General features: G+C 34.2%; 1 protein-coding gene and 1 pseudogene across 1 annotated transcript; one reads left to right on the plus strand and one right to left on the minus strand.

Moving 5' to 3' along the window:
* Positions 1–644: 644 nt before the first annotated feature.
* LOC134257925 (uncharacterized) lies at positions 645–8,707 on the plus strand (annotated as a pseudogene).
* A 3,190-nt stretch (positions 8,708–11,897) lies between these two features.
* On the minus strand, positions 11,898–13,340 carry LOC134257926 (uncharacterized). Its single transcript, XM_062740497.1, has one exon. The coding sequence runs from the start codon at positions 13,338–13,340 to the stop codon at positions 11,898–11,900; it is 1,443 nt and encodes a 480-aa protein (XP_062596481.1).
* Positions 13,341–13,359: the final 19 nt, after the last annotated feature.

Raw genomic sequence — 13,359 nt, forward strand, 5'->3', positions numbered from 1 at the left:
CACATATAGTTTGTACATGTACTACCACGATAGGATTTTTTCCATCTAAATTTTGCTTATTTCCTTTTACTGTTGTCTGCCATTTTCTTGCATTAAAAAGACATAAATTGGAATAGCTTTTAGGGGAAGAGAAGATTTTTGATTTGAGTAACGTTTTGTTCTTTTGCCCTTGTCAATCATTTCGGTGCCCCCCCCCTTCTTTTCATTTTTCAAAGATATAGTTTACGATGTTTATTTTTATAATTATGATTAAAAATCTTAATTATTGATATTTTAAGGTAATCAAATCAAATATTTGAAAATATATCATCAAATCATTATATAGCTTCACGTTATTTTACGATTTTACGTTATGAAAATTCATGAAGTTACGCACGCGTACCCTGTACGTCAAAGTAAATATTCCGTCTTTGTCGTGCGATAATTCATACATTTATACACAGAAAAATATGTCATGTTATACATCAAACGAAAGAGAATGAAAAACTCTACAAGAATCAATAAAAAACTGAAAATGTCAAAATTCTTCGTTAAGGGAGGTTTTTGCTTGGCGCGTCACATTTATCAAAAATCTTTCTTAGTTGCCAAAGAAAAGAGAAAAATTGCTATTGGTTATATGAACATGAACTTTAAATGCATTGTAGATTACAAATAGCAAGAAGACTTCCTGTCAGTTTGACTTGTGCCTGTATGTCTGCCCATGTGACAAAGTCGGTACTGGTTGCCATGGTGATCTTCACCAAGCAGGCCCGGGATCTTCCCTACACCAGCATACTGACCATGTTCTTCTTCATCTTCATGATGATCAAGATGTTGGTCATGGAAGTTCCCGTGGACATCCCCAAGAAACAGGTTGTCAGAAACTGGAAGGTTTAAAAAAAAAAAATTGAAGCAGTCTATATCGGAAGTAATTTGTATCAGTTGACTGTACATAAGGGCTTTTAGGGGAAATTTCAAGTCAGGGACCCCATAAGTTAAAATTCCTTTTCTCTTTGATTCATCAACAAAAAAATAAGGAAATCGCGTACAAAGGAAATAATCCAAGTAATCCAGAAGGGAATAAGAGCTTGGATTGCAAATAATTTGTAAATTTTATTCATTATCATATGTTTATGTGAAAAGTAAAGTGGATATTTAATTGATAAAAAAAATATTACAGTGAAACTTGATAAGCACTGAGAGATGAACTATGTGTCGGAATAGACAGGATGTCGGATTACAGTGTAATGAAATGCATGATAAAAAGTAAAATGGGAAAGAAAATTTAACATCAAAATTTACAGTTTGACAGATGTCAGCTTAGACAATTTTCACTGTACTTTTTAATATTATGCTGAGAACAGCCTAGCTAAGCATTATCCTTGAATGGGAAATAAAAACAATGCACTGCATGAAGCAAAAGGGAGAAAACCCAATTCCTTTTCAAGTTAATACTTGGCATAAGTAAACATTATGAAGTTTATGATCAGTATTAGTAATGTTTATATCATTTATTTCAGCTGGCCGTCAATGTGACTCTGATGTGTATATCTGTTTTACTCAATGCTAACCCTGTATTGTTCATCCTTGGATCCTATCTGTTCAAAGTACAGGCCAGTGCTGCTGATGCTATGGGTAAGGGATTCTCTGTGAGATGAATCTTAAAGGAGCATGTGTATACATTTTAGTTATGTCTTTGGTTTATTAGCTTGACAGTCATTTAACTAATATCTGTCAATGCCTTGAGTCCTCTGCTTTTTATCCATTTCTTAACATTTTAAAAAAAATTTAAGTGCAGGATAATTTTATATGAGGTTCATTCAAAATTTCTTTGAGGAAATATACACTTCTAAATGAATGAAACCGTTACTGTAAACCTTTGTGATATGTCTTTGTGTAGATCATACTTCTGCCTTATTATTAAGATAAATTTGTCAATTTCTACTAAACTCTTCTTAGAAATTATAACTATCTTTTGTTAAATAAACCTTGACGTGCAAAATTATTATAAAACTGTATACTTCTTGTGTGAAAACAGAAATTGTTTGATGAACACAAACAAAACTGATGAGGCACTAAAGACAGTCTTAACTTAGGAAAGGCTTTTCTAAAAAGTTTATTACCCTCAGAAAAATTAAGAATTTATAAATTTTCTCTTGAGACAGAAATCAGCATCACAATGTTTTAATACAGACATTTAATTTAATAAGAATTTAAGACATCTGAATAATAATTGTAGGAATATGTTTCATCATTTGTGGCATTTTATCATAGCCACCTGTGTCCTTCACCTTCCATCGGAGGTCAAGGTCAAGCAGCTTGGAATTCTGGGAGTGGTTACTGGGGTGATCGTCATCATGTTTCAACCAGATATATCATTGACAGCGTATGTACATGCATTTGTATAATCCTGTTTTATTGAAATAATTGAATCATTGTATTTTGTGTGGGATCAATATTATTAATAGATTTCTATAGATTTTATGAATTTTCAATGTTAGAAATGTTGATGTGGGTCTTAGCTCACAGATTTAAGTCTCCTTGAACTATTTATCTGTAGTTTTTAATGAAAATTTGGAACAAAAATGGTTTTACAGTAGACAGAAATTCATTAAAAAACATCTCACTTATTTTGTCAGGAGTAAACTTAATTCGATGGAAAACTTATCATAAAACTGGTTGAGTACCACAGGAAATTGACAACGAAAAACTTGCTTTAATCTCTTGGAGTATTACAGAAAATGGAACTGACACATTTATCTCTTTTCTAGGAATGGAGTATTTCAGTTATGTGAGGTGATCAGCATCATGAGTATGATTGTCATTATGTATGCAGACACCATCAGGACATTCCCCACATAGTGGTAGCCTCAGTACTGGTGGGGATCCCCCCGGGAACTAGGGCCGCTCTCTATGTAAGAATTCTCTGCTAATGTGATGTGATACTCAAAATCAAATACAAGACTCCAAATGAAAATCATCTTTTTATACCCTGGGAAATGCATGATCTCTATTCATTCACATAAAAGTGCAACCTTCTATAGATAGTTTAGAATTTTGTGAAAGGAAAGACATTATCTCTGGTTTAAAATGATTACCATACATGTCAAGTTATCCATAGAATATGAGAAGTCAAGCATATTGTTCCATAATTACTGCAATCACTTGAATTTTTTGAACTTGTACAAATTGTTCTACAACTTGTTCCTTTTAGTTATAAAGACCTTTTTCTTTCTCAAAGTTTTGTGGAATGATTTGTCAGAGATGACTTTCTTTCATCCTTTCAGTTGTATCCTGAGGACCAGGCACCAATTTTTAATCTCATCTTATTTGGACTTGTTTCCATGTGTCTTGTTTGTGTCTTCTTTGCATTCTCCAAATCAGAACATCTTGGCCACAAGTTTGAGAAAAATGTTCTAACAGTGTAAGTATGAGGAATATTCAAGATAAAGTTTGCATTAAAAATTTTCAGTAAAACAATCAGCATGGATTAATGTTTGGAATTGGATACACGTTTGAAGATTCTGATTAATTTTCTGAACAGCATTTACTTTTTTTTTAACTTTCTACATTTACTAGATGTTAAATTTTAAATAAGTTTAATATTCTAATGATAAAGTATACCTTTGCAATAACTGACACAAATCTGAAAACTGCATGTCGGTCATTTAATTTGTTTTTGCAGATGCATGCTGGTAGTTTTACTTGGTGTTCTTTCATTAATTGTTGACTTGGTTACCAAGGAACGCAAACAACCCATCTTGACGCTGCCATCTTGGAAATTATTCCTTGCAGCAAACCTTGTCATTTGTATATGTACCAAAGTAGTTGTTTCTAGGGTAAGTTCCTTTGCATTGGGAAATATATAATTATATTAATGAAGTGAAATTCTGGAAATATGATTTACTTCTTCATAAATTTAGACTTTATTTTCTTTCTTACTTGCAGAATTTTTTTTCATACTCATGTGTTAATGCATTCAGATTAACAAAAGATAATTTGAATTTCATAACCTTAATATGCCTCTAAATACACGCTCCTACATATTGGGCGCTTTCCAAGGAAAAAGTCAAAATAATTCTATATAATTTACATGTACAGTGTATTCATCAAATTGAGTATGAAATTCTTCCTATGACCTATAACTCTGAACCTCTTATATTTATTTTACATGCTTAATTCATTATATACCAATTTGAATTCTATTAATGATGTAAATTAGATTTTGATAAATGTTTTGCTCATAATTGCTGAGGACCTTGTCAATTTTTACTAATCCCCCCCACCCCTCTCGACATCACAATCACACAGCACATACTTTTTGGAATAGGCTAGATGGAACAGTTTTGTTAAAACATCGTTTGTTATGAATTAATTTAAAATTTGCTCTAGTACTATACATGTTAACATGTAAATTTCTACATCACATCACGTTGCGTCACCCATTATCATATTTTTAGATTAAACTCCAATCGGCACACCTCGGCCGATTCCCACTTCATCTGATAAGGTGACGAATCGACGGCACGAAGGTTTGCCGAATGGAATAGCATTAGCAGTGTCATGCTGCAGTCTGGTGTGCATTGGATTAATATTCATTTTGTGTTATAATTGGATTATATATTTCATGAAGTTGACAAGACCTATGGAGGTCGGTAAGTACAAGTTTAAGTATAGTGGGGGGTTAAAATAAACCCAAAGGATTAGGTTAAAGTTCAAAAAGGGTAGAAAGATCATCGCATGCCACACTACACGAATTTCATATTGTGAAGTTATCTCCCGTTGTCGATGTGACATTCAGTTACTGCCAATACTGGTGCAGATCCAGAATTTTTTTTCGGGAGTAGGGAGGTGGGTTCATATCTCAGTCAAAAAATTCCAGCCCAGAATTTCTTGACAAGCAGGAGAAAAAAAACTGAAACGGATATAAATAAACAAAATAAAAACAATGATAGTGGGGTCAATGTTTTCTAAGTTAGGGGGAGGATGTCCAAAGTCATTTTTTATTTGCTTCAGTATATAGTCTTGTTTAAATAACAAAGCAAATTCCAGGGGGGGGGGTCCAATCTCCCTACCCACTCCCTGTCCCTGAAATAGTATATTTTTTTCCATTTGACTAATTATACATATTTTGTTTCTTGTGTTTATATTATGTCTGTCTATTTGTCTGCAGAAATTATAACCTTGCCCATAAGTTTTAAGAGGGATGGGCTATACAAATGGCTTCCACATTTTATAGGTTTATTTCTTGTGACAATTAAGACCTTTTATTTGGGTACCATTAATTTTTACCTCTGATCGCTTGACCTAGGATACACATTTTTACAAGAAAAATACCAAACCTTAAACTTGGCTTAAATTTTGATCAGTAGGTGCTAGGGCTTTCATGCTTAACATGTACTGTATTCATTGTGAACTGTCAACAGGTTTAAATATGTTTGACCTTGACCCTAGAGTTTGAACCACTTAAAAAAAAAATTAACCTTGGCAATTAACTTTTCAACAGGAAGTACTAGGGATTACTTATTTCACATGTGCATTCCTTGTGACAAGACTTTCTTCTGATATCAACAATTTGAACCCTTTGACCTTGACCTTTGAGTTTGACATATATTTGAGAAACTTCAACCTTTGCCATAGGCTTCCATACAGGGACATCAGTGTTTCACAAACACATCTTGTCTTCATTATTATTTGGTGCTGTCTCCATATGAGGGAAAAATTCCTGAGAGAGATGTATTCACAACAAACAAACAAATTACTAAAGAAAATATAAAACATAAATATGTTGGTCATGCATATCTCTGCATGAAAAAAACAGCTTTTCAAATACTACCATATTGTAACCCTGCATGAATCATATAACGTCTAGTCGTGACGTGTCGTCCATCTGTTTGTCTGAAAACACTTTGACATTTTTAACTTCTCATATAACCACTGGTGACGTCAATTTTACCCAATGTCATATAGAAACACTGTACATTTTTAACTGTCTCTAGAACCACTAAATTTTACCCTTGGTCATATAGTCATATCTATTTCAATGTCAGACAAGGCATTCATATTCAATAAATTTAACCTTGGTCACTAGTACAGTCCTGTGAGCTACTGAATGAGAAGAGACAAATGGCACTTATGGTTTTTTGAGAATGGCATGGTTTTTTTTTTTTTTTACATATGACCTAGAAGTTTGACCTACTTGCAAAAAAATTAAATTGTTATAAATTCATCATTTTGAAAGAGAAAAGTTAGGGCATTCATATTATAATGCATGTATATTATTACCTGTGATAAGATCTTTCCAAATGAATCATGACTTTTACTCTGTGACCTTGACCTTGAAGTCTAACCTACTTTTCAAAAATGTTGACCATGAAGTCTGCTTATAACTTTTGATTGAGATGAGATATGACTCTCACATTTGACATGTACATTAATTACTCATAAGAATTCAAGGTGTTTCCCAGCATGCGATGCTTTTTTACCCCTTGACGTTGATGTTTTACATAATTTTCAAAATATTTAACTCTCCTAAAAGATGATTAGGCTTCTGAGTAACATTAAGGAGGACTTCAGGAAAGACAGGACTTTTTGCACAAAAAACGTCATTTTTCCACCCCCATTTGACCCCTGGGGAAAAAATCAAAATTACGAAACCTTACTGCACATCTACATAACACCACCAACCATCTCCCAAAAGATGATTAGGCTACTGTGTAAAATGTAGGAGAAGTTCAGGGAAGACGGGGCTTTTTGCATAAAAAACGTCATTTTTTGACCCCCATTTGACCCCCTGGGGCAAAATCAAAATTCCGAAACCTTACTGCACATCTACGTGACACCACCACCCATCTCCCAAAAGGTGATTAGGCTGCTGAGTTAAATGTAAGAGGAGTTCAGGGAAGACGGGGCTTTTTGCATAAAAAACATCATTTTTCAACCCCCATTTGACCCCCTGGGGCAAAATCAAAAATCCGAAACCTTACTCCACATCTACATGACCCCACCAACCACCTCCCAAAAGATGATTATGCTGCTGAGTAAAATGTAAGAGAAGTTCAGGGAAGACGGGGCTTTTTGCATAAAAACGTCATTTTTCGACCCCCATTTGACCCCACGGGGCAAAATCTAAATTCCAAAACCTTAATGCCCATCTACCAGACACCACCAACCATCTCCCAAAAGATGATTAGGCTACTGTGTAAAATGTAGAAGGAGTTCAGGGAAGACGGGGCTTTTTGCATAAAAAACATCATTTTTCGACCCCCATTTGACCCCCCGGGGCAAAATCAGAATTCCGAAACCTTACTGCACATCTACATGACACCACCAACCATCTCTCAAAAGATGATTAGGCTGCTGAGTAAAATGTAGAATGAGTTAAGGGAAGACGGGGCTTTTTGCATAAAAAACGTCATTTTTCGACCCCCATTTGATCCCCCGGGGCAAAATCAAAATTCCGAAACCTTACTGCACATCTACATGACACCACCAACCATCTCCCAAAAGATGATTAGGCTGCTGAGTAAAATGTAGAAGGAGTTCAGGGAAGACGGGGCTTTTTGCATAAAAAACGTCATTTTTCGACCCCATTTGATCCCCCGGGGCAAAATCAAAATTCTGAAACCTTACTGCACATCTACATGACACCACCAACCATCTCCCAAAAGATGATTAGGCTGCTGAGTAAAATGTAGAAGGAGTTCAGGTAAGATGGGGCTTTTAGCATAAAAAACGTCATTTTTCGACCCCCATTTGATCCCTTGGGGCAAAATCAAAATTCCGAAACCTTACTGCACATCTACATGACACCCCCAACCATCTCCCAAAAGATGATTAAGCTACTGTGAAAAATGTAGGAGGAGTTCAGGGAAGAAAAGTGTGACAGACGGACGGACGGACGGACATGAGTAACAACAATATACCCGAACTTTCTTTAGAAAGTGCGGGTATAATAAAAAAAATATAAGATATCCCTCATTGTAACAATTTTGATTCAGAATTCAGAGTACATCCCTCTACATGAGAAGGATGACAAGGAGATTCCTTATCTACCACTGGTTGGCAATATAACAACCATCACTTCCTTCCTGTTCCTGTGCTTACTGGGGCCCGCCACAGGGTTACTGTATGATATATGGGTAAGTCCCACAGTTTGTACCAATTATCAGTCCTGTTTAAATAATCTCTAATTCTAGTTCATGCAGCATGTTAATGGTCATAGTTTATTCCCAGAACTGTTTTTTTTTTGGCAAGAATTTTACTTCATTTTTTTCTACAAGTGAATTAATATCTAGTATTGTTGCTGATTGCTTTATTTTTTTCTACAATTAGAACTTAACCTGTAGTTTTGTCCCTTTATTCAGTAACTTAAAAAGTAATGATGTTATGGATATGCACTATTCTATCAATTGCTTGTAATGGATAAAAGTACAGTAAATCATATCTTGTTCCAGATATTCTGATATTCTGTGAATGAATTTTTAATTGTATTCAATTTTTTTTTATATATCAAAAGCAATATTATTATGTGCTGTGGGGCATCTTATGGAAATCTACTATGTTGCTACCAGAGCCAGTGGTTGTGTTTCTGTTGCCGCTAAATGCTGCTATGTTGCTGTATGGCAGCATCTGAACTTGCTGGAGGTTAGCGTCTGTAGGCATTAGCTCTTCAGTGTGGATAATGTCAAACCACTTTAAGTTAATACCATACACGGAGAAAAGATAATCTTGCATCTAAATATAGAAACCGTGACTTCCTAATTTTAGTGCTTTATTAGTTTATGTATCTGATACAAATATTTTGTTTTATACATAAATATACATGTAATGACAACAAGTCAATAAAAAACAAGTTTGTGTTTGATGTATTAATCAAACAATTGAATGTTGATATATCAAACTTTAGAAACATGACTTTATGAGGCACTAATTTTGAATTCTACTGACTGAATATTCTATTCGTATGTGAATTTTGATTTCTCGAACATACGACAACAAAGTAGTTTCTCTAATCTTTAAAACAGTGTCAAAATGATTATGGCTTCAAATGTCAAAATTACTGTCAATTTATTACATTTAGCAGTGTATTCTCTTTTACGATATTAGTGTAGAGCAAAGTCCGCTACATGTAAATCATGTACCTTGCTATAATAATTATTATGTGTTGTACATATCATACAGTCATTAAATCTAGAGAATTCAGATAGCGCTAAGTTGAATCTATTTGTTGAAAAAATTGTATCCCCCAATTTTCTATACTAAATATATACACTAAATATAATACAGTAGTTGTTAAAAGTCACACTGTGAAATAAAATTGTTAAAACTCATACTGTGAAATAAATAAAGCTTCATAAAATTATAAGAAAATGACATCAAATATTTAATATGTTGGTAAAAAAAAGCCGAAAATACTCATATTTTCCTGCACAGTAGAATATATACCCCGGCGTCAAGGCATCAGACACAGTATTGGGGCTGCTTTTGTACCGTTAAAATATCCATTTCTGACATTGTTGCATACTGTAGATTCCTTATTTTCGCGAATGGGCTGTTAGCGCCAAATCGCAAAATAATAATTCGCGAATGGACAGTTGGTCTATAGAGTTTATACAGCCACACCTCCAGAAATTGATGAATTAAATCTTACATGAATAAACATATGCGTTTTAATTCATCTAAATCTAGTCTGTATCTTTTTTATATACGCAAGTAAGGTAATCCATTACTATAAACATATTCAATAAAATTGAATCCATATGAGGGTATAGACGACTTTCACATTTACAAAAGTAATTACCTTTTGCGGGGCTAATCCGGGGTGAACCGGCGTAAGACGCTGTTTTCCCTCTATAACCTTACCAACTTTATGGGTCAGTATACTAGAAATAAAATCTTTGTGAATAAGCTCATTATGCTATTCATGTTGCCCCATACTCTGGCAATACATAAAAAGATCGAAAATGTCCTATAACGTTTGAAATTTAAAAATATTAACAGGTAACTTACAAAGGACAAAGTGGGGAATATGAGCATTACGCCGACAAAGGGAGATAACTCTTAGGAATGTGAAATTCGTCCATATGTAACGACAAGTTTAAAATTCCCATGGACCCATAATAAGAGAAAAAATTAAATCAATTTAAGTACATGTATATAATTTGATATTTACAACATGTTACAAAAGTTTGTTAGAATTTTGATAAGAATTCGGAGATCATAAAAAATTCTGATAATGACGATATTTAAAGGTCAATGATACTCTGATAAGAGAGATAACTCTTAATGACATAAATGTCTATTATTCCTGTATAGATTTGCCAAGTTGAAGTGTCTTTTCTGTCCAATTTTGCCCAGCAAGCTATGCTATACTTGTCGGTATTTTACTTATAAAATACATTTCTTTTGGGAAATAATTAAGGTTCAAGCAACATTTTATATGAGTGAGCAGAGGGTTTATGAACCTTAACGGATTTTTACGTCAAGGCGGAGCATCAATCAGTCATAAATATTTTTGTAGCTCTATGTTAATTAAACTCTTTTCCATTTCTCAGAAACGCTGACTTCAAAGACACCGACATGATTCGAGGTCCACGGAAAAGCGTGAACCTTCGGTCCACGGTACCCCATGTTTTGCGGCGAAAACTCGTGGCTTGTACTGTACGTACACTATAAATATGATAAATTGCAGTTTGAGACACATTCAATATTATTCATCTTTTTTATGTTGATTTCTAAATTCGGTATAATATTGAATAGAATAGAGAATTTTTTTTATTCCCCAGTAAACGTATTTCCAAATTTATAGAAAATTTGTAGTATTCACTTGAACGGAGAATACTTGTATTTACAAATGTTAAATCCTGTCACTGAGATTTACCAGCCAAAACTGATAATGGCCCCAAACTCACTAAATAAATTTGAAAAATCCACAAAAAATATTTTTTTTAAAACCAGGCAAATTATACATGTACCGGGATATACATAATGGATTTTAGGTCGTTTATTTAGTGATCGCAAACAAAACTGCAGATGCAAAACAAACCTTTCAATATAAGTATTTTTCAAACTGGTTAGTATAAACATGTACCGGTATCACATGCATGTAAAAATGAAAACGTACATATCTATCAACTTTACAAGACAAATCCATGCATAAATCAAACTATTTCCACTACATTAATTAAAAAAGAGGGAAAAAAACTATTGACACAGGGACAACATTACACAATCCTATGATTGATACAATGGCCTTGTCAGAAAAAAACAAATCTAGTAAAAAAATCAAATATTCTATGACGATTTTAAAAATCTAACATGTTAGGCCATTATTTACACACTGAATTGTTTACTATTTTTGGTTTGGTGACGAGGAACACTATCAACACACGGCAAGTATGATCTTCCAAGGCACCTGATCCCGCTTCTGGTGTTCTTGTTTGTTCTGCTCCTGATTTGAATTGTTTTGATATTGTTTGAGTTTGATTACTGTGCATTATCCTCTTATTATCATTACAACACATACACTATGTAAATGATAAAATGTCGGCAAACTTTGAAATAAGAAAACACGGATACAAGAAGCAAATTTTGTTTAAATGAACATAAATATTTTCTCCAGTCCCTCACTAGCACTTATTAAAATGCACATGTATATTAAGACGTCCGGGATAAGGATCCCCCACTCCTCAATGGCCCTGGGTGTCAAGTTAAGATCAAAATTTGAAGCACTTTACTGGTACACATGTATATGTTGACGTCTCTACATGAGCGAGAAATTCTAGAAGGGACGTAAAACAACATAAAAGCAATCAATCAAGCATTCTTTTAACATGTTCAATGTAGGGAAAGAAAGCAGTTTTTAAAAATATACTGCGCCGCATGGCACTTTGGAATCAAAGAGATCTAAATTAACATCACGAAAAACTTCTATGCTTAAAAATTTTCACAATCCCTTCAGCAGTTCCCACCCACAATGTAGATTTGTACAGTGATATTGCCATTGGACGTGTTACTTCTTGCTCTGTCAGTAAGTATTTCAAGAACTCCCCTTCAGGACTCAACAGATGGATAAGACTGTTATATGCATCAGAAACAAGAATGTTACAGATCGAGTCACAAACCAGGTCTGCTGGAAAGAAGTCCTCCTTCAGGTTCTGTCCACGATAGACAGATCTTAGGAGACTAGAGACCGTGATTATTACAATCTCACCTGTATTGTCACTTGTAATATTCATTACACAAATATCAGTATTATTGTTTTGACAGAGTCTTCCTGGATATGTAAACAGTCTGGTTTGGCCGTCCTCTTGGTACTCATACTCGTGAATGATATCACCGGTCATTGTCAAGTATTTCACCAAACGTCGACTGCCTGATTCTAATTCAAAATCATCCGTTTCAAAATCTTTCAAAGAAACAAGGAACCCATCGTCCACTGAGCTACTGATTCCGGTAGGTTCAAGATCTACCGCATCTGCACTGAAAAACGTTGAAATTGACCCTGATGGCGAAAGACACCTGATTAATTTGTCACCGATTTTGGTGAAATAAATACCTTTATTGGTTACACACATGTCTTTCACATTCCGTCCAATATTGAATGTTTGTTTCTTTTCACCTTGTTTGTTGACCAAATCAACGTTATCAGATTCCATATCGTAAACGTAACATTCGTTTTCATTTAATGTCTCTACATATAAAATTACATCTTCACTACATGTCACATACTGAAATAAATTTGTTTCAATAGCACTTATATTATCTAAATCCAACAGTCCACAAAACAGTGATTCTAGGATATCATCATTAATGACCTTTTCTTTATATCTCAATGAAAAATTGCTTTCCCCAATGTCAATTTCTAAATCAGTTAGCAGATGATTCAGGTCTCTTTGGTTCTCTATTAAGTTCTTATCAGACATGGTTCTGTGGTTGTCCTCCATGTGTTTCATTATTTCAATTATTTGTTTCTTTTTCTTGTCTATTCGAGATTTCCCATTTGTAAACTGTTCGTTTTTCTCACTCAGATTGCTTTTCAATGCTACATCTTTTCGGTCCCTGATATCTGTAAGCTTTTTTATAATTTCATCAAAATGCTTCTTTAAATTCTTCCTCTGGGATTCATATGTTCTATCATTTTCAGCCTTCATTTTGGTTATTTTCTTATCTATTTGCGGTAATTTCCCTTTCTTTATATTCCTCAGAAACTCCGTCAGTCCCTTTCTCCTTCGACTGGCCGCCACACCCAGTGTGACCCAGTCATGCCCATTGTGGTCCGTTTTGACACACGTAGAACAAATGAATTCATCACAGTCCTCACACACCAAATCGATCGGTAAATTATGATTTTCACACATTTGTATATGTTCCTGAGGA

This window comes from Saccostrea cucullata, unplaced genomic scaffold, assembly GCF_032062105.1.
Source record: "Saccostrea cucullata isolate Sc308-1 unplaced genomic scaffold, CSIRO_AGI_Scuc_v1 ctg13453, whole genome shotgun sequence".
Lineage (NCBI taxonomy): Eukaryota > Metazoa > Mollusca > Bivalvia > Ostreida > Ostreidae > Saccostrea > Saccostrea cuccullata.